At 43.0% G+C, this 21292-nt stretch overlaps 1 protein-coding gene across 1 annotated transcript in view; it reads left to right on the forward strand.

The window, feature by feature from the left end:
- COL6A5 (collagen type VI alpha 5 chain) overlaps positions 1 to 21292 on the forward strand; it is a 113834-nt gene that overhangs the window by 40014 nt on the left and 52528 nt on the right. Inside the window, 16 exon segments of the mRNA XM_033131493.1 lie at positions 574 to 1149; positions 4020 to 4595; positions 6372 to 6712; positions 6818 to 6899; positions 8722 to 8864; positions 9407 to 9499; positions 11626 to 11679; positions 13465 to 13536; positions 13878 to 13904; positions 14012 to 14056; positions 14171 to 14224; positions 16094 to 16156; positions 16846 to 16911; positions 17323 to 17376; positions 20615 to 20650; positions 21173 to 21235. Coding sequence (XP_032987384.1) covers positions 574 to 1149; positions 4020 to 4595; positions 6372 to 6712; positions 6818 to 6899; positions 8722 to 8864; positions 9407 to 9499; positions 11626 to 11679; positions 13465 to 13536; positions 13878 to 13904; positions 14012 to 14056; positions 14171 to 14224; positions 16094 to 16156; positions 16846 to 16911; positions 17323 to 17376; positions 20615 to 20650; positions 21173 to 21235 — 2345 coding nt within the window.

Here is a 21292-nt window from a genome sequence, read left to right on the forward strand (position 1 = left end):
CCACGTGAGGCCACTCCTTTTCTGAGTTGTAATTCAGGAGGTCAGGGAAAGGAGGAGCCCAAATAAATGTGGAGAGGCCCAGCAGAAGTTTGCCTATCAGAAGCTGAGAAGGTAGCTGGTGCCAGAGGGAATAAAATAAAAATCCCAGCTTATACAATGAGCCTCTGAGCTGTTTAAACCAGCAGGCCAGTTTGGCAAACACCAGTCATGTCTCACCCATATGTTGACATTGAACTACCTTCTGACATTTCCTTCCAGTTGAAAGCATGCTTAGTAACAGGCATTACATATCCTAGTGAGATATAGCAGAAAAGTGTGATGTGGCATAAGAACCACCGCTCATGGAGTCATATTGATAAGGGTCCTTGAAATCATGAGCTCAGCAAGTTGTACATCACTGAGCCTCAGCCTCTTTCTCTGTAAGATGATAACAGCCACCTCTAAGAACTAAGTGAGATGCAGTGTCTGCCACATAGAATGGCTCACGGCAAGTATTAGTTTGCTCCCCTTCTCAGCTGTCTGTGTAGAATGCACTGCAGAAAGTTTGTGATGCCTGCTTTCTTCTTCTTTCAGATTGTAAGCGTATTAAACTGTTAGACACAGTGTTTGTGCTGGACCATTCAAGCAGCATAAATTCGCAACAGCAAGAAAGCATGATTAATCTAACCATCCATCTGGTAAAGAAAGCGGATGTTGGCAGGGACCGAGTTCAGTTTGGAGCTGTCAAGTATTCTGACTATCCCGAGGTTCTGTTCTACCTCAATACGTACTCAAACAGATCAGCAGTCATTGAGAATCTGAGGAGACGCAGGAGCACAATAGGGAACACCTACACGGCCAGGGCTCTCGAGTACACAAACAGCCTGTTCACGGAGGAGCACGGCAGCCGCATCAAGCAAAATGTGAAGCAGATGCTTATTGTCATCACTGATGGGGAATCCCATGACCGAAATATGCTCAATGACACGGCGTTGAAATTGAGAAACAAAGGCATCATCATCTTTGCAGTGGGTGTAGGAAAGGCCAATCCAAATGAACTGGAGGCTATGGCAGGGAATAAAGACAACACTATCCATGTAGATAATTTCGACAAACTGAAAGATATTTACCTGCCTCTACAAGAAAGTATGTGTACCAATGCACAAGAGGGTAAGTTGTGATTTTTAAACTTTCTAGGGGGGTAGCAATAAAAGTTGAAGCAGAAAGTAAATTATGTCTTGGCTCCCAATTACCTGGCTGTCATGGGCTGAACACTTCTCTGCTCAGGCAACATGTTTTCTCATCTCTGAAAGAAATGAGTTGATTGAGCAAGATCCTAAAGGTCCCTTCCCACTACAGTGTGCATTGAAGAGGTAGAAGAAGGCTTCAGAAGCATCCCTTGCTGTCTTACCATCTTGTTGCCTTTTTCTTGTTTAGAAGAGAACTCTCCTCCTCAGGATCATGTTCACCTTACCCCATTTCATGACTACTTATGCTGCTCCATTTGCTTCATGGCCTCAATGTAACCACTGGGCTTCAGTTTCAGGCCAAACTCAAGTGGAGAGTTTCATGGTTTAAATAGATAAACTTTTGTCTTCAAAGGTCCAGGATCCTCTAAATGGGATTCTAGGCATTCTATAGGGCTATAGGAAGTTCAAGCGGTCTAATGAGCTTTTCTGGATGAGGGCCGTTAAAACTCCTGAGGGAAGGACATGGGAGTTCAATATGGGGTAATGGAGACTGGCTGCTGGGAACAGAGAGGGAAGGGGCCTAAGCTGATTTCGTTAGATATCACTGGGTTAGGGTAAGCTGCAACCATCACAGCTGAGCGAGGAAAGGATGAGATGTGCCACTTGAGCTGAAAGCAGCAGAGATTGAAAAGTCGTCGAGGAGGGCCACTGTCTCCTTGGAAGGTCAAGATCCTTCCGGTAAGAATCTCTCCTTCCAACCTGGCAAATGAATCAATCATCGAACTACTTCCTTTCTTCTTTTCTTCTTCACACCCTTCCTATGGGCTTCTCTTCTTCCTTTTGTCCTTTCCGCCTTATTCTCTACCAGTTTGAGATCTACTTTTGAATCCAACACAAATCATGCTTTTAAGGCTGACATTGACCTATTCCCATCTCTGTAAGCAGTCCAATCCCAAATAAAACCTTCTCCCCAAATCCTGTGTCAGATCAGAATCCACTGTGCTGAATGAAACTACGTATGTCTCACCACCATAGCTCTACTTTACTTAAGTAAACAATAAATTTATCTTTTTGGTTTCAGATACTGAATGATGGTATAATCTTTAAAAAAAAAAAAAAGCATGACTTTTCACAGAACCATGGGACCATCTCATTTCTTTGTGGTTTTTGGCCTGTTCCTGGACTCCCACCTGAAACCTGGTCTCCCCGCCATCTTGTCACTGTTCAGTCCATTCTTAACACTGAGTGATCTTTCTCCTACTTACTGGACTATGTCACTGCTTTGCTTACAGTTTATAATTTCTAAACTCCTGAGTTCTATCTAGCTCCTGCCCACCTCTCTAACCTCATCTGTTACCCTTCCCTTCCTCAGAATCTCTCCTGTCATTCTGAAATTCCTCCATATCTTTGTATGCACCATTCTACCCACCACGAACACACAAGTGCACCACTTCCCCTGCTCCCCCTAGCTTGTCTGTCACATTTCAGCCTTTGTATGCCAGTTTCCTGACCCAATACCCAACAGTGTCTCCACTGTGTTTCCCAACTCCTGCACCTCCTATTTCTCTGATGGTAGCACTTAACATATATATATTTGCTATTTCCTTATCTGTATCTGTCAGAAGACTGTGAAATCCTTGGGCAGGTTTGGTCCTTGTTTATCATTGGGTCCCCACAAATCTAGTAAGTCCATTGCAAGTACTATAGAATAGTCCTATAGTCCTAGGAATATGGGGGCTATTTTATTCTCATCTCCCATCCTTACCTTATGGATGTAGATGCTGAGATGGAGTTCAGGATGCAAGAATTTTATTAGGGATCCGCACCTATGAAAGAAAGGGGGGAAAGCAGAATAGGCAGAAGAAGAAGTCAAAAAGTGATGCATACTTGACAAATCTTCAAACATGACAAGGAACTCTGAATTGAGAATTGTCCATCAGAGTTGTCCAGCATCAGACTAAGACGACTGGGTTTTTGTACCCCCTTTTCACTTAGTTCCCAGATGTAGGATGCCATAGGAAGGACATGGCCTTTCGCTGGGCATCTCTGCAGTGAGGCTGACCCTGAAGGAGCTAACAGCTAGAGCTGTCTGCTGACCACATTTCCACAGTTGGGCAGTAAGTCCTTCCTTGAAGGTCTATGTGGGTAGCCCATCTCTGTGTCTTTCAAGGAATTGTGTGAGAGTGGGCATTCCTTTGTCTCAATTATCTTTAGTAATCACTTTAGTCCTGCCCCTATACCTGCTATTGTGTTTGATTGAAACTTAGTGTAGAGGATCCTCCTCTTGGTTATAGGATATTTTACACTGGACTTCAGGGAGATGACCCCATGTCCTGTTTATTAGCCATTAACACTTTTCTCTTGAAGTTTTAATAATTGGGTGATGCTATTATTTTTAAAAATTTGCAATAGAAAAAAAATGCTAGATTTAGGATAAGAAAGATTGAGGGGTCTAGGTACCAGCTTCATTGCATAGCAATTGTGTATTCTTAGGCAAGTTACTTAACCCCTGAATTGCATTTCTGTATCTATAAATTAGAACAACTCAAAAAATGGTCATGAATATTGACTATTACTGTATGCCCAAAACATTTTAAACTTTCTTTCTGGGAGTAGCTTTCATTGTCTTTTCAAATGAATCGCGAAAATTTGAAACAAAGTCTATTATCTTTCTCCTTTCCACTGTTTTTCCTTCTCTTTGAAGGCCAATTGATGATTTTCTCTTCTTTTAATTTATCTCAGTTTGCTACTAAGGTAGGTATTTAGCCAAGCAATTTAAGTATTTAAATAAAGGAAAAATTTAGAATGATTTATGAGGAAAATAACTGATTTGTTTTTTTCCAATTGCAGTCTGTAAGATTCCAGAAGCCGATGTGATTTTCTTTTGTGATGGCTCTGACTTGGTATCTGATTCAGAGTTTGTTACCATGACGACTTTCTTGTCAGACTTAATTGATAGTTTTGACATTCAGTCTCAAAGAATGAAAATTGGGATGGCTCAATTTGGGAGCCGCTACCAAGAAATGATTGAGTTGGAAAACTCTCTGACTAAAATCCAGTGGAAGAATCAAATTCAAGCTATCACCAAGACCAGTGGGCCTCCGCGAATCAACTTGGCCCTGAAACAAGTGAGCGTTATGTTTCATCCATCCGCTGGTGGGAGAGGAAATGCCGGTGTTCCGCAAACTTTGGTTGTTATCACATCTGGGGATCCCCAAGAAGATGTGGCAGATGCAGGAAAAGTCCTGAAAGACCTTGGAATTTGTGTCCTGGTTTTGGGCATAGGACATGTTCATAAGGCACAGCTTCTGCCAATCACAGGCAATTCTGAAAAAATAATCACTTTTCAAGACTTTACTAAATTAAAGAATGTGGATGTGAAAAAAAGAGTTGTCCGGGAAATCTGTCAGAGCTGTGGGAAAACCAGTAAGTGTTCATTTGCTTTTTATTTCTTTTTCTTTAATTGCATCTTCCTAGTTCTCCATTTCCCAAGATGTTTTAGGGGCTCGCTCTAGCAGAACATATTTTTAGAATAGTGTGCAGTGAGAATGGACCTCTCCCCTGTTTCCAGGAAGTTTGGGGTCAGTAAACCTCCCTCAGAAGTAAGAAAAAAGGTGCAGAGGCTGCAGGAGGCCTTGGTTGTGTCTTCTGGTCAGTCCTGTCCTCTCTCTGCAGCCCAGTATTTATGCTCCGCTTAACACCTGGAACCCAGTCTCCTAGTTCTACTTCTCAACCTCCAGAAGTCCTAAAACAATGCCTTCCATCCAGTAGGAAGTAAGTAAAAGAAATATTCGCTGATGGGAAATTTTACTATTTTAACTTTATTAAACCATTTCATAAAGGACTCGGTGAACATGTGCGTGTCTGTGTGAGCACATGTGTGTGTGTGTTTTCTTCCTTTAATGATGACATTCGTATAACTGTAACATTGTAAAGATTTGAATTGTCCTGAGAGATTATAGAATTTCCAGAGATCACACACACAAATGGCTGCAAAAGCCAGGTAGGTAATATAAATGGGTCAAGTGGGCAGGGAGTGAATAAAATGAATGAAGAGCAATGCCTCATCTAGTGGGGATGTCACTATTCAGCTCCAGCTCATAGAAGCCATCTGGGACTCAGGTTCTGTACATTTGGGCTGAGAGGTGGGAGGATAGCATCTGGAAGTACCAGGGAGTGATAACATTTTGTGGAATTTGCATAACACAGGTAGACATTCCTCAGAGTGCTTCTATTTCTAGAATTGTTATGACTGAAGCCACTTCTTTCATATAACATGTTGTCTTTCCGAGCTCCCCCATTCGGGATGCTCAACTGGAGGCAGATTTCAGTGGTAGAGAGAGCCCTGGGCCTGGAGTCAGAAAGCCAGGGTTCTAACTCCACCAGCAGCAGCAACCTCCATGAATCCCTGTCTCCTCATGGGTAGCATGAGCAAGTGGACAGTCAGTGGTGACCAAATGGCATCTTGCAGCTGAGTTGTGCTTGTCTTGTCCGGTGTTGACAACTCGTTCAATTAGTTGACAGCTTTTGCAAACTGGAGAGTTTACATTTAAAATGTAGATTCTAGGCTTTTCTTTGAAAAATCAGATGATATGATCGTAACACTGGGTCCCCATTCCCACATGACTATTCTCAGCTGGAGCTGAACAGCGAACAGGTAGGTCATCGCTCTCCATTCACTTCATTCACTCTTTGCCCACCTGACTCATTTATTAGGTTGGTGCAAAAGTAATTGCGGTTTTTGTAATTATTGTTAATCTTTTAAACCGCAATTACTTTTGCACCGAACTATTATGTTATCTACCTGCACTTTGCAGTCATTGGAGTTTGTGACCTCTGGATTAAATCACCCCTAAGGACAATTCAAATATTTAATATGAGTTAATGAATCATAATATGTCACCATTAAAAGAAGAAAATACACACACACACACACACACACACACACACACACACACAAAGCCAGATACTGAGAATGAGACTAAACCATGATTAGAACTTCAAATAGCTATTGGAAGTTGTGTTAGAGGAAGCAGCTGTATCATATGTTGATCAAGCAGCCAATAGCTTCCTTCTTGGACACTTTTTGGCTACTAGAGACCCTCTAGCTCTGGGCCATGACTGCTCTCCTTTTTCTGCCGAGTCTGCCCTTCCTTCCTCCTGTCCACTCACTAATCTGGCCTCCTTTCCCTTGGTCTCCAGATTGCTTTGTGAATATACTGATCGGGTTCGACATTTCCACTCACGTGCCAGGGCAGCTGTTGTTCCATGGCCACCCCCGCCTGGCATCATACCTCCCAGGCATCTTAGAGGACATCACCTCCATCAGGGGTGTGAGCTGTGGGGCAGGGGCAGAGACGCACGTGAGCGTAGCCTTTAAGGTGAACAATGACCAAGAATTCCCTGCCACGTTCCAAATCTACCAGGAAACAATATTTAACAGGCTGCTGCAAGTCACTGTCAATGGGCCAACTCATCTCAATGCACAGTTCTTGCAGTCGCTGTGGGACACTTTTGAGGATAAATCTGCATCCCAAGGACAGGTATCTGTATCCCATTCTGTCTCCATGTTCTGTCATGTGTTTCTCCCTCCCAATTATATATTTCGTTCTCACATCACTCCACTCTCTGCTTTCCTCTTTCTCTAGGTGCTACTCATCTTTTCAGATGGCATTGGGGATGAAAGCATCACAATGCTTGAAAATCAGTCAGACAGGCTCAGAGAAGCAGGTACGTACTGAGTTAAAAATGTAAATAATGAAGCATGGAATGTACTGAACAAATCTCTACCCTATCTGTTTAGTCACTTGTGGCAGATGTTGTTGTTGGTGCCCTGTCCAAAGCCGCTTGACCGGCCTGCACATTCATCCCTCAAAAGCTGCAACTGCTGTGGCCAAGTGCTCATACTTGTGACCTTCTGCAGACATGTGCCCTTGACTGGTGGGGGTGCGGTTGTATCACTTCCCACCTGGGGGTAGATGGGAGGCAATCAATGATATAGAAAAAGTGGGTTAACTCTGGTGCAATTTACACTCCAGAATCCCGCATGAATCAGGCCAAAGTGAAGACCTTACTGAGTCATCCTTCCTTCCACTTCCCCTTCCCTTTCTTCCTCCTCTCTCTCCCGCGATAAACCACATACACACAAATTCCTCTCTCAGATTCTGCTTCTGGAGAACCTAAGACACTTCCTATTGTTTCTGATTTTCCACGTGCATGATAGCAACGTGGATTTTGAAAAGCACTTCTTACTATACAATCACTGTCCATGTTATAGTTTCAGGCTGAACTGGAAGCTAAATGTAGAAGTTGAGCATAATATGCAATGACAGGAGGCTCCACTGATTGTCAGAGGGAGTGTGTTAGTTGAGACTTCCTGGGAGTAGGGTTCACCTTCTATGGGCAACCTCCCTCCCGCGAGGCCACAAAATGTCCTACTCTATTGCTGGGTTGTGTCACCCTCCCTCCTCAGATCTCTTCAACTCTTCCCACTGTGTGGCCGATGAGGCTTTGTAAGATCTGGCCCTGCTCCCCATTCCAGCCTTACTCCACTCCTCACACTTAGTGCTCCAGCATATGCAACCTTTTCCATTCTTCTTCCAATGTACTTCCCAGTCCTTCTGTATACTCTCTTCATTTGCCTCCAACTTTTCCTACTCTCCACTCCTTCCCAGTTCTCTCCACCTCCCATTTTTGGTTCTTTTTCCTTAACCAACTTCCATTCATCCTTTAGGATCAGCTTAGACATGAGTTCTTTGCAGAAACCTTCCATGGCCTTCCCAAACTGAGTTAGGAGCTTCTCCTTTAGGCTTTCATAGCACCCTGACGTTCCCTCTCAGAGCACTCACCACATCTCAGAGCGACTATCTGGTTCTCGTCCACCTCCTCCAAGAGACCATACCTCTGTGAAGGGAAGGAGCGTGCCTCTCCTTGTCATGTGTGTCCCTGGTATAATGATTAGTACTGAATAGGCTCCTAAGAAGCAAGTATTTGTTTAACGAAAGGATGGATAGAGTAAATGAACTAGTGAATGAATTAGTAAGTGAGTGAGTAAATGAGTAAATGAACTCCTGGGTATGCACTGAAATCACCCTGGGCTTTCCTTAGGCTCTCAGATCTTGGGCTCCCAGGGGTGTTTGGCAGTGGAAATGACTTCAGAACTTAATTTACATTCAGTAAAATTCAGAATAATTCTGAAGATGAACAAGAATAACGCCCCTTCTTAAAATTTGCTTTCAAATTCCTAAGAATTGCATTAAAATTGGTGGTGAGATATTAAACAGTTTTCTGTTAGTGTTTTTATGTAAGATTATAAGTAGTTTTTCTTGAATACTTTCTCTTGGGAGACTTCATGCTAAAATTCGGGGATCACTGCCTACTGTTTTCATTGAAAATACAGGCAGTCTTCTTGTTGGGTTCTTCATATGTCAAGAGTACCACTTCTGCTTACTTTTCTTCCCCTTTTTGATTCTTCGAATAATGTTCATTGAGTGGCTTTTCTCCTTCTTTATGTACAATTCCTTTGGTTTTATATCTTGTTTTTACTGCACAGGTCTTGATGCTCTGCTGGTGGTATCATTAAACCCAACTGCTCATGATGAGTTTTCCAGCTTTGAATTTGGAAAAGGATTTGATTACAGGACTCACTTGAACATTGGAAAGAGAGACTTGGGCAAAATACTATCACAGTATCTGGTGAGTCTTTGAACAAAAAAATCCAATTATTCACAATGCCATGGGAACAAATTGGACCACTAATGAGTATTCCCAATGGCTGCCTTGTTTTACCTAAATTCAGCACATAGTCTTGAAAGACCAAAACATTGTATTTTTGTTTTTGAATGCCCTTTCACCCTTTGTTATCTCACCAAATGAGTGCATAGGGAACTAAAAACCAATCAATCCCTAACCAAATAAAAAGCTCCCAGCAGTTTATGCTGTAGAAATCCCAGGAAACAAGAGCTTGTCAACTGGGAACCAACCAGTCTTGTGCAGACTTGGCCTGTGGCCATCCATGTGGCTGGCGTCCTTCCTATAAATAGAGCTTTTTTCCTTGGGGAGGGTATGTTGCCAGCGCAATTGCTAACCTGGCACCCTCTCTAAAGTGTCAAGTCAAAGAGCATGTCTTATTCTCTGCAGCCCCTCACCCACAGGGAGAGCGTGGGCTTGTGATTTGTGTGAGTACAGTTCTGATGTAATGAAGTTCCTGTTGCTCACGTAAGTCTGCTCTTTTCCAGGGAAACATTGCAGAGAGGACGTGTTGCTGTACACTTTGCAAGTGTTCAGGGCCTCCAGGACCTCATGGGACCCAAGGACTACAAGGCTCGAAGGTGTCATTTAGTTGCAACTATTTTCCTTAGTGGGCCTTGGTTTGGTGTGGGTGAGACTGAGACTGAATGGTTGAATTTGCAACCTTCAATTGATGCTGATGTAAGGTGACTTCTGTGGTGTAGGAGCCCGTTCAGAAAGGCTCTCTTTAGTTTTTAATTTTTTGATGGCTTAGGTGCATTTTATTGGTTTTCTTTCAGAAGGCCTCACTTTTGATGCTGCTATCAAGAATAACTCCCTTTTATATCTCCTTGGTGATGTTGCTTCTTGGTTTTGCAATTTATACTTTTGTACCTGCTTTAGATAGTTTGAAAGGTGGCCATTTGTATGTCTTCTTGGGAGAAGTGTCTGTTCAGGTCCTCTGTCCATTTTTTAATTGGATTTTTTGTTGTTGTTGAGTTGTATGAGGTCTTTATATATTTTGGATATTAGCCCCTTATCAGAGAAGTTGTTTGAAAATATCTTCTCCCATTCAGTTACAAGAAACATATGATTTTGCTCATATGTGGGATATAAAACACAAAGCAATAAATGAACAAACAAAACAAACAAACAAAATATTTACAAACACAGACAACAGTATGGTGGTTACCAGAGGGGAAGGGCATTTGGGGGAGGATGAAGAGGGTAAAGAGGGTCAAATATATTGTGACGAAGACTTGACTTTGAGTGGTGAACACACAATGCAATATACAGATGATGTATTATAGGACTGTACACTTGAAACTTATATAACTTTATTAACCAATGTCACTCCAACAAATTTAATAAAAATTAAAAAAAGAAAGTTGGCAAGAGGTGTTAGAAATAGTGAGGAAAGGTGTACTTTATCAGCAATGGATTGTGATTGAACTGCAAAAGGAGCATAGCATTGCAGATTTGTAGCCCTTTAAAAAACAAATTACAAAAGATCAGTGACACAACAATGGCATAGATGAGTGTATTATGATATTCTCATTCAACGGAATGCTCTAAGATGATGAAGATGAATGAACTACAGCTACCCATAACAGCATGAATAAATTTTACAAACATATTAATGGCCAAAAAAAGCAAAACATAGAAGAATTCAGGTGGTATGATTCCATTTATAAAACAGTTGAAGCTGACCTATAGTGTCTAGGGATGAATAGTTAAATAGTGAGGTATAAGTAACGGCAAGGAATTATTCTCATCAAAGTCAGGAATGTGCCCCCTGGGGTGGGGTGGGGAGTGGTTTGTGACTGGGTACCTGCCATGTCCTATTTCTTGGCTTGGGTGGTGGCTACACAGACATACACTTCATAATAATTAAGGTGTACCTTTATATTTTATTTACTTTGGTGTACTTTTTCAAATGGGTGTTAGATATCACAATTAAAAGTAGTCTGGTTTGTTTCATTTTAAGGGATCAAATACTATGCTTGCTCCTGACTCCCGCGTGTCCATGCTTATGGAAGGATAATTTATCTTGAACTTTTTTAAACTGAGTTATGATGCTTTGCTTAGCACAGTTTCCTTTCTCATTACTTTGTTCAGGTCAGTATTAGAGTTATATTCCAAGAGCAGACCCCCTATGTCCCCTTTCTGTATACTGAGCACACAGCTAGGACCTGTCTTAAAGGAGGAGGAAAGCAAACCTCAAATGAGCTCCTTGCCACAAGTAAGCCATGAGGCAGTTACATTACACATGACAGAGGAAGAGGCGATTGCACTTGAAACATATATAAACTTGTTGCGAGGAGTGCTTATTCTTCCTTGAGCTCTCAAAAAAGCAGAAGAAAATAACCCGATCTGTTTAGAAAAGTTATTGATTTGCCTGCTGAAAGAGTTGTGGTGGCCGCCACTGTGCTTGGTGCCAATGCCCCAGGCGTCACAACGCTGGCCCTGGTGCCCAGAGCGGCAAGGTGAGTTCTAACGGTCACTCTCCTGTGGGCATCAGGAGGGCCACCTCCGCAGAGGGCTTTAGAGAGGGGTGCAAGGACAACAATCAGCTCCAGAGGTTGTGAGACTCTCCCCAAACTCACAGCCACACCTGCAGAGACTATCACCACGTTGGAGGGAGCGCCTTGCCTAAAATGCCCAATGACTTCACAAGTGTGAATTGATGGAAGATGGCTAAAATTTAGTTGTTTCTCTTTCCTCCCAGGGTTCTCCAGGTCTGAAAGGCAGCAGAGGACACAGAGGAGAGGATGGAAACCCTGTAAGTTTTTGTGACCCACTGCCCCTACACTTGTTGATTTTCTTTTTTATCGAAAGCTTTATTCGATAAATAAAGCTTCTACAGAAGAGGTTGATGGGGATTTGTTTACGTATTTTTTTTTTGTAGTTTTGGGGGTAAGTGTGTTGCTTTGCCTTTCCTTTTTCCTTGTCTGAATCACTTGCTAAACGTATTTTGGGGGGTACGGGGGAGCAGACTCATCTACGTGCTTTCTAGCACTTTTTTATCAGTGGCGCAGGGAGGTGGGCACGCTCCTATCTACCTACCCCCATGCAGGGCGAAGCAGGGTTATCTGCAAGGGGTTCTCTTTGGACTCGAAGTCCAGCGCTTAGTACATGGAAAGGGAAGCGTGTAGAGCACCCCCAAAGTGTTGGCATCATGGTTACATGGTTCACAGAGGTTTTGGAATCTTAATCTTTGACCCTAAAACCAGAATTCTCACTTGGGTCTTCAATCAAATTTTGAAAATGGGTTTGGAGGAACTGACACTGCATGGGTGGCTCCATTTGGTTTGGGCAAAGTTCAGGAAGCATCCAACCTGCACCTCCATCCCCTTAGAATCAAGGCCCGCTCCTGGTCGAGGCTGCAAGCAAGTTGTGATTGAAAACACAGGTTCCAGGGTCAGTCAAGGGCTGACCTCGAAGTGAAACCTTAACACTATACTCAATTGCTTGACCTTCAGTCTCCTCGTCTGTGAATACTTATGAATTCCTCTAAAACTGTAGTTTACAAAATGACCAGTAAGAAGAGTGCCCTAACTCACCCACCCTGTACCTGCAGAGGGGTCTTGGAGGCCACTAAGCCAGCAGGGAGGGGCTTTAAGTGTGGGGATTAGTGTCAAGCCACTGTCTGGCCATGAGTCCGCTGCCTTCCGGTACCTCTCAGCAACCTGTGGTCATGGACGAGACCTCCTGCTCTACTGGGAACAATCCTCAGAATAAAGAAGACAAAGCAGAGGAAAGTAGAATCACTTCTCCCCTCACCTACCAGGAAGGAGAGAATTAAGCTCATTGCTAAACAATTATTTATCCGTACAGCAAACCATTAGCCCCTGCTGTGCACCCAGATCTGAGCCAGGCACAAGGGACACGACTAGGAAAGAGACAGTTGGGGGCTCCCCCCCTCTAGAAACACAACAACAGTGTTTTTCTCTTGAGATTCATTTGACTCTAGCATTTACCTGTATTTAAGTATTTCCTGGGAGAAACAGGATCGGCGGGGGGTGCCCATGTCATTGACCTTGAGTGCTCTTGCCTGTGTGGATGGTCTGAGTTTGGGGATCTGCAACCTTGTGGGCCTACTGTGAACACTGGCTTGGAGTAGTGTCACTTCCCATTAACTGCTTCTACTCAGCTCCAGGCCTCTGGCACTGCTTCTGTACCATCAGCCGTGCTGACTTTTCCAGGGCAGCACTAAGGCCCTGGGCAAGATGTCGGGGCCATCGTGTACTTCCGGAGCGTTTGGAATGTGACTGGAAAGGAACGATACCTCCGAACCTTTGGCTGCGCTGTCTGACGAGGCACTGAAGCAGCTGAGCTCATCTTGCACCTTTGTGTGATGTTGGCTCTGAAAGAAAGCCCTGAAGCTTAACAGGGAAAATGCTTGCATAAAGGGGAGAAACAGAGTTAAATGAACAAGTTTGTGGGAGGATTTGTTTGTCTAAACCTTAGAATGCCCAGGTAGTCTAGCTTCATTCTCGAAAAGTAAACTGCTGGCAGCTTCTGGCAAAAGAGTGACTTTGGATACTTGTTTGGTTACCTTTCTTAGGGAAGACGAGGAGAAACTGGACCGCCAGGAGATAAAGGGATTGCAGGATGTCCAGGGCAGTGGGGTCAGAAGGTAAGGCTCTGCTGGACATGTTATTTTAAATGTCGTACAACATTGTTTCCCTCTATCCTCCATTCCTGCCCTCCCTCGCTTTTTCTCTTCCTTCTCCCCTTCTTCTTTCCCTCTCTCCGATTACAGGTTAGTTTCCTCATCTGCAGATTAATTCTCTTCTTAGTAATCTCAAGGAGTTTTGAGCATTAAGTTCTATCTATAACCTCTCTGTGGTTGTAGAGCCAAAAGCAACTAAAGAAATACACAATCACTGTCTTTAGGGAGGCAGCTCCTTCCTGCTCCAACAGTCTAGGAATCCACGTCGTCTGTGACACGTCAGTGAGATGTTTAATCTTTTACAGGGAGACAGAGGATTTTCTGGATACAAGGTACTGTAGTTTCTTCTCACACTGGATTTCCTCATGGGATTAATTTCCCAATAAACGCGTGGCAGAGATCTCCTTTGGCCTGATTGCTGCCCCTTATTGCCTCTCAGGGAGCCCAGGGAGACGATGGAATTGATGGACTCGATGGGGAAGAGGTAAGCCATTTTTCTTCAAGTACCATAAAATCAGCATGAGGTTGATATATATATATATATATGTATACACATATATATTTTAATGGGAATTTTGTTTTCTTTGTCTTCTGTTAGGGCTTTCAAGGATTTCCTGGAAAAAAGGGAGAAGCAGGTGATCCAGGATCCCAGGTAACACTTCCATACATCAGAGCAGAAGAACGTGGTGACAATGACAGCCTTAATTGCTGCGTGTGGGTGGTTATGAGGGATAAAACTGACAGCTGACTTAACCACATAATGAAGGCCTATGAATGCAGCACCAAAATAGGTGCTGCATTCGATTGCTGGGCAAGTGAGTATGTAATTTTCAAGAATTTCCAGCTAGAAAAATTCAAGGCATGCAAGGATCGTCTACAGGCATGTTTTTCAGAAGTCTGAAAATGAATGCTTTCGCCTGTCAGCAGCGTCCTTGTTCTCTTTATTGCATCAGAAAATAAATAAATAAATAAATAAATAAATAAATAAATAAACAAATAAATAAATAAATAAAAAGCAAGAGAAAGAGACAAAATGATTTTGGTGGCCTTGGCATAGCAAATCACAGTGAAACTGTAACAATTTTGAATACATTTCAGCACTCATTAATATGTGCCTCCTTGGTTCCAAGCAGCTCTGCTTTTGCATTTTTAGTCCACTGAGTTACGCACTAAAGAATCAGGGGTGAACCATACAGTCATAGCTAATGTGATTGGGACGACGTTGCATCTACACAGAAGCCCAGAGAAGGACACCTAACTCAACGAGGGGTAGGGGGAGAGACAGAAGGGAATTCAGCAATTCTTCCTGGAGGAAATGGTCCCTGAGCTGAAGATGAATAGGAATTAGCAAGACATGGAGGAAGGGCATTCCAGACCAAGGGAACAGCATAAGCAAAGACCTGGAGGCCTGGGGGCCCTGCAAGTTGTTCTGCCGTGAGCAATGTTCGGCGTAAGCATTAGAATAGAGGTAGAGGGAGGTGAGGTTCAAGAGGTGGGGGGAGGAGATCAGGAAGGCACTGGTGAGCCATGTGGAGGAGTTGGGCTTTTAACCAGTAGACAATGGGGAGACTTTGAAATATTTTAATCAGGGGATCCCAATTGAATTTGCATTTTAGAAATACTACTTGGCAGTAGTGTGGAGGTTGTGTTGGAGATGACACAGATGCCAGGCAAAAATGAGAGGCAGATCTAGAACAATCAAGGTGAGAAGAGATGAAGCCTTCAAGTAAAGCAATGGCAGAAAACAGAAGCAGGACATAGTAAGCACACAGCAGAGCCCAGACTAGAGGAAGCACCTAGGTGTAAAATTTAAGGGAGCACTCATTCTCCAAGTGATGCACAGAGTGAGTGCTTCCCTAAGTTTTGCTGGGTGACATCCGTATTTCACCGTAGTCCTGGCTCCGAGACATAAGCTCTCCAGATCTAGGTGACCAGCGGAGCACGAAATGAAGAGTCAGTCCAGAGGCTTGACTTGGACAAGTCTAGTTGGAAACAGTGCAGTTTGACATGACAATGGAACATTCCGGTGGAGGTTTCCAGTGGGCAATTTCATTATAGATGTCAGACGTTGCTATTAATAGACCGGCTGGGATGTCCAATACAGTACCGAGTAGCAATGTGTGACTATTAAATTCAAATTAATTAAAATGAAAAATTCTGCTCTTCAGTCGCACTAGCCACATTTCATGTACTCAATAGGCGCATATGGCTGGTGGCTACCGTATCAGACAGTGCACATATAGAATATTTCTATCCCTGCTGAAAGTTCTATTGGATAGCACTAGGCTAGACCCTGGGAAGGTTTCCCATTTCTCAGCCTCACTGTAGATAATCCTGATCACAGACTTAATACTGACTTAGTTCTGCTTCAGAAGTCAGGGAACCTGGCTAAGGTAGGGGAACATGGATCTTTTTGTTTGGTTGATTTCCTCTCCTCCAAATACACAAGACACTTGACATTTTAATATCGTTATAAAAACGTCTTACAAGCTAACTCAAAAGCTCGTTTTATTTTTTCCAGGGCAGCCCAGGTTCCAGAGGCCCCCCTGGGGAATATGGGGAGAAGGGCTTTCCAGGGGATCCTGTAAGTTCCTAGGGCCCAGTTGGCTCTGAATTTCTAACTGCTCCATCGTTTGGATTTCCTTTCTCTTGTGTCTCCCGATAATCTGTAGGCAAAGGCTTCTCTTGGGAGTTGGGGAGGTAGGTTGATCAAGGCTTATTTGTTTGGGAAAAAAAAATCTGTCTATATCTGATCTAGGCTGAATTACATTAAAATTCAGAACCGGGATCTAAAGTTCCATCTTAGTCATCCTTATGGTATGTTGAGAGGTTCAAGTTGCTTTGACAGGGGTGGGGGGCATTCCCATAGTTTTGCTTATTGGGCTTCTAGTCTTGCAGATTCCCTATTTGCAGACTTTATTACAAGGGGTTCTTGTGACACCTTTGAGGGAGTGGCATAAGCTTGTTTGGACTGGTGCAGCAATGAAGCTGCCAGTACAGGGAAAGGAAATTGATCATGACGTCAACATGCACCCTTATAATTTGTCATTTATCACCAGGCCCCCTTCAAACGTGGGGAAATATTACTTTCATTTTTTCAAAAAGATACGAGTTTCAAATATGGAGGATTTTCTCACACTCCTCTTCCCTTCATCCAAATTAGTTTAGTACTTGAACATTGTACCATTTTGAGTACTTGAACATTGTACCCCTCCCCCCAAAAAATCCCTGATATTAACTTGATTCTGAAATACTTTTTAAATCTTCCTCTAGGGTGATCCAGGACAAAACAATAACATCAAAGGACAAAGGGGCTCCAAAGGAGAACGAGGAAGACAAGTATTTGGATCTGTTTTATATATATGAATTGGTTAATTCTGTTACTGAGCTGAGGTTTTCATAAAGTGTGAATGATTTACGGAAATATGCAATCCTTCTGTAAATGAACAAACACCCTGAAATTCACGTTTAAAAGAGCCTTGTGTCTGTAGCAGGTTACACTTCTGTGGGCAAAATTCTGAATTTTCTGGCAGGTGATATTATATGGGGAAGCTGGTAGTATCAGTGCATGTTGCAACACCATTTTCCTCTTCAATGGATTTTACCCCGTAGTGCTGATATGCAGAAAGATTCTAGCATGATACATCTGTTCTGCTGTTTTAATAGTGCTTGAGGTTTTGATGCTGATGGCTTTGCAATTTATTCAGAACCTTTTGCCTTATGATCTTGGGGGCACTGTTGTACTTCTAGGGTAGAACCGGACAGAAAGGGAGGCAAGGCAGTCCGAGTTCCAGAGGAAGCAGGGTAAGTGTTTCCATGGACATGCGTTTCCCTTCCTTATCCCTGCCACAGAGGCAGTCAGAGTATTTGTGGCTGCAGAGTCAGCTGATCCAGGGCTGATCCATTGGCACTACTGACATTTTGGGCCAGATAATTTGGAGCGGCATAAGCATTAGGGGATGTTTGTAGCATCCCTGGTCTCTACCCACTAGATGCCAGTAGCACCTCCTACCCCTGGTTATGACATCCAAAAATGTCTGCATATATTACCAAATGTCTGTGGGGGGTGGGGTGGGGGCAAAATTGCCCTGGTTTGAGAACCACTTTGACACAGCTTGCTTGACCCTTTCTACTTTCCAGAAGCTTTTGAATGTCATTTCGAAAAGTCACTGACTAACAGAAAAGCCCTCCTCTAGTAGCTAGCATCTTTGAGTTAATATAAGAATATTACGAACTGGGTAATCACTCTTCATATATCACCAGTGGGAGAAAAGAATCACAGATCAATTCTTCCTGAATGAACACAAACACTGGCTATTAAGGCCAAGCCAGTGTCAACCTAGAGGTCCTAGGGTAACATTATAGCATTCATGTGATATCAAGCCTAAAATAGTAATATTGGATTTCCCCTTCTTTTTGAGGAACAACCAAGAAATCACTTTCTCTTTGTGGACTAAAGTCAGAGATGGTGTTTATAATGTGTTAGAAACCGCTTTATCACCTGCTCAGCATGGAGATCATAAAAAGAGAATGATGTACAACATCCTAGATCTGGCCCTGAATGTTATTCAAGAGGGAATGGACAATACTTGGCTTTCTTTTCTATTACAAATTTGGAATCTTCTCATCGCTTAGAAGGCTGTGTCTGATTCCCTCTCTCTCTTTGATAGGTAGTAGATAAATGTGTTTTAATTTCCTCTTGCCTTTGTTTATCTTGAATCATAGTTTTAAAGGAAAGGATCTGTAGAAGGATGGCTTAGACTTCCCAGTGGTTCTGGTAAAATTCTTTGAGACATTGCCCTCTTTTCCACACCAGGGAATAAAAATCAAACAAAAGAAGGAAGAGAGCAGCAAGATGAGCTAAATGTTGTAAAATTTAAAAACACATACGTATTGTTGTTGGTTTAAGAGAAAATCCTTTTAGTTTGAAATAGCTTTGTAACTGTGACCATCAATCAGGCACTTTTTAAAAAGAAATGCTAGTGTTGTGGCAGGGAATTACTACTTGGACAAACCAGCGGATTACGCTTAGTCACTCCAAGCACAGGAGGCTCTCAGCCTCCCTTCCCCATCTTCACCCGCTTCCCTGCCCATCTCCTCCTTTGGAACCTCTTTTATTTTGAATTAAATAATGCAACATGGATATAAAACAACACCAAGCTTTTCTACTCTCCCCCACCTTTCCAGGGAAGGTCAGAATTCTCTGTGAGGCTCGAAGGGTATTAAGTGGATGATAAATTCTAAAAACACAAGCAAACCTGGGACACTGCCTCCCGCTTGACAGAATTTCAACTTCTGTAAATTAATTGTACTAGCTGTTGCCTAAAAAATGGATCAATGTCCTGAGAACCAGAGCACTTGAAATCACTTTCCAGGCTCACTTCTTTTGCCCATCACACACAAATAATACTTATAAATAATAGTATTTATACTTCTATAGCATCTATTTTATGCCAGGTCCTGGTCAAATTACTTTCAAATATTAATTCATTTAATCCTCATAATAAACCTATGAGGTAGATACTATTATTATACCCAGTTGACAGAGGAGAAAAATAAGGAACCTTGGGCAGCTTGCCCAGGATTACGATAGGTAGTAAGTGACGGAGCTGGAGTTTGAAGCCAGACTGGCACGCTCCAGAGTCTGGACTCCTAACCACCCTGGCTGAAGTTTATAGGGCAAATACCCTGTGCCACCCAGGTATTGAAAGGGAATGGTTGAGCTCAAGATTGCTTGACTTCTCAGGACACACCCGTAACCATTGTGTGTACTAATAGATGAAACACTATTTTATCCTTGTTTTTTAGTGGAGACAGAATTATGACAGTGTGGAAATAGTGGCTTCAACCTTTCTTTACTATTTCTTTTCTGCTTTCATGTGTCAAGGGTTCTATTAGTCATATCAGGGTACAAACAGCTGACAACTTACAATGGGTATCTTGTTCCAAAGGGTATCTGCATTTTAAAAGCAAATAGTACCTGCATCAAGGGGCACAAGCTGGGTGGAGGAATTCTAATCATCACCCAACTTGGTGGAGGTGATATTTGGTCAGGTAGTTTTATTCGTAAAAAAGCTTCAGAGCAGATGAAAACAACAGTGCTTCTGAAATAACAATTTCCACGGCTACCTTTCTGAATGAATGAATGGATAGAATTTTAAAAAGTACTTATTTTGCAGCTAAAGTAATCATAGTTGTTTATCAGAACACAAAGTAAATTGACGGCCGAGATATTCCACAGCTCTCTCAAAGAGGCCAGGGTGGTAGGTGGGGAGGTCAGGGCACGGACTTTATCTGTCAATGCTGTTTAGGGGAAAAGGAGTTCGGATCTGGGGTCGGAATCATCTTCCCCCTTGGTTAACGTTTTGGAAAGGAAAGGGTGTGGCAAAGACAGCCACTAGGTGGAGAGCCTGAGCTGGCGACATGAAATCGCGTCTGGATAGATGCAGACAGATTTCCGTTTCAGAGGTCAGCTCGGCTTTCCTCAGATGAATCCGGATGTGCCATTTGGACCACCACATATTGGAACAGACCCTGTCAGTCATTTCCTCCTTGTAGAATCCCATGGAAACAAATCCCAGTGGGCCCTTATGAAGCACTGCGTCTAACACTTTTTTTATTCTCCCCCAAGATACAATCAGGGGCCCAGGACAAAGAGAGACGGATGTTGCACAGGTTGTTCTTACACAGGAAGCCTCTGGTTAGCAGACAGTGCTTAGTGGGATTTGCCGGAGAGGAAAGGGAGAAGACAGGTTCTTCAGGATGGTTTGATTCTCCAAACAGCCTCCTGGATAGTTGTCAGAGGTTGTCAGCCTGGAGTTGGGTCTATGACTTTTAGATTGGTTTGCAATCAATCCTCCAAATGTTAATCCGTAATTAAGTGACTAGTGTGAAAAGTTACCTTTGGCAAGTGCCTCGAGGAGGCCATTTCTTTGAGTAGCTAGCTTACTTATGTCTATCAGGCAATGAGACAGGCTGGTTTGCCTCTAAGGCACCTCCAGCCAGACACCCATACACTAACATTTTGCCTTTTCTTTTCCAGGGAAGAGAAGGCCAAAGGGGACACGATGGTCCCCCGGTGAGTATCTATTACTTCCTGTCCTCTGTGGTAGATGGGGCCAAGGAGATTCTCACATGCACGTGGCACTGGGGAGGAATGAGCATTGGACAAGACTGTTGGAGGAAGTGCCAAGCACTGGACATGATAACCACTGACAGGGGAGAGGAAGGGAACACAAATGTCTATCAGGTCAGCTACCAGACGCGAGATGGGCCTGACCTCAAGCAAAATAGCCTTCACAGTCACTTCAGAGACAAGAGGCTGTGTTTGATCCCAAATGCTGTGCCCTTGAATGCTCTTCACGTGCACTGGGAATTGCCTGCAATTAGTGAAATTCTTTACTAGAATAAGAAAACGTGTGTTCATTTCTTATACATCAGGGAAGCGTAAAATCCTGGGCAAAGTAGGGTGTGAGCCAAGAGTCAGGCAAAAATAGTCCTTGTGTACTGTGTACTGCAGTACTATGTACTACAAAGAGAAAATCTCTATGGGAACTACTATGTGGAGAAAACCTTAACACTGAAAACTCTCGTTCCTCAGGGGGAGCCGGGAAATCCTGGACCTAACGGTACACAGGGAGCTGAAGGATTACAAGGCCCACAGGTGTGTTGGAATAGTTCAAAAATATTGATAAGTAATGCTAAGTTATTGTGGTAGTTC

This window comes from Rhinolophus ferrumequinum, chromosome 17 (assembly GCF_004115265.2).
Source record: "Rhinolophus ferrumequinum isolate MPI-CBG mRhiFer1 chromosome 17, mRhiFer1_v1.p, whole genome shotgun sequence".
Taxonomy (NCBI): Eukaryota; Metazoa; Chordata; class Mammalia; order Chiroptera; family Rhinolophidae; genus Rhinolophus; species Rhinolophus ferrumequinum.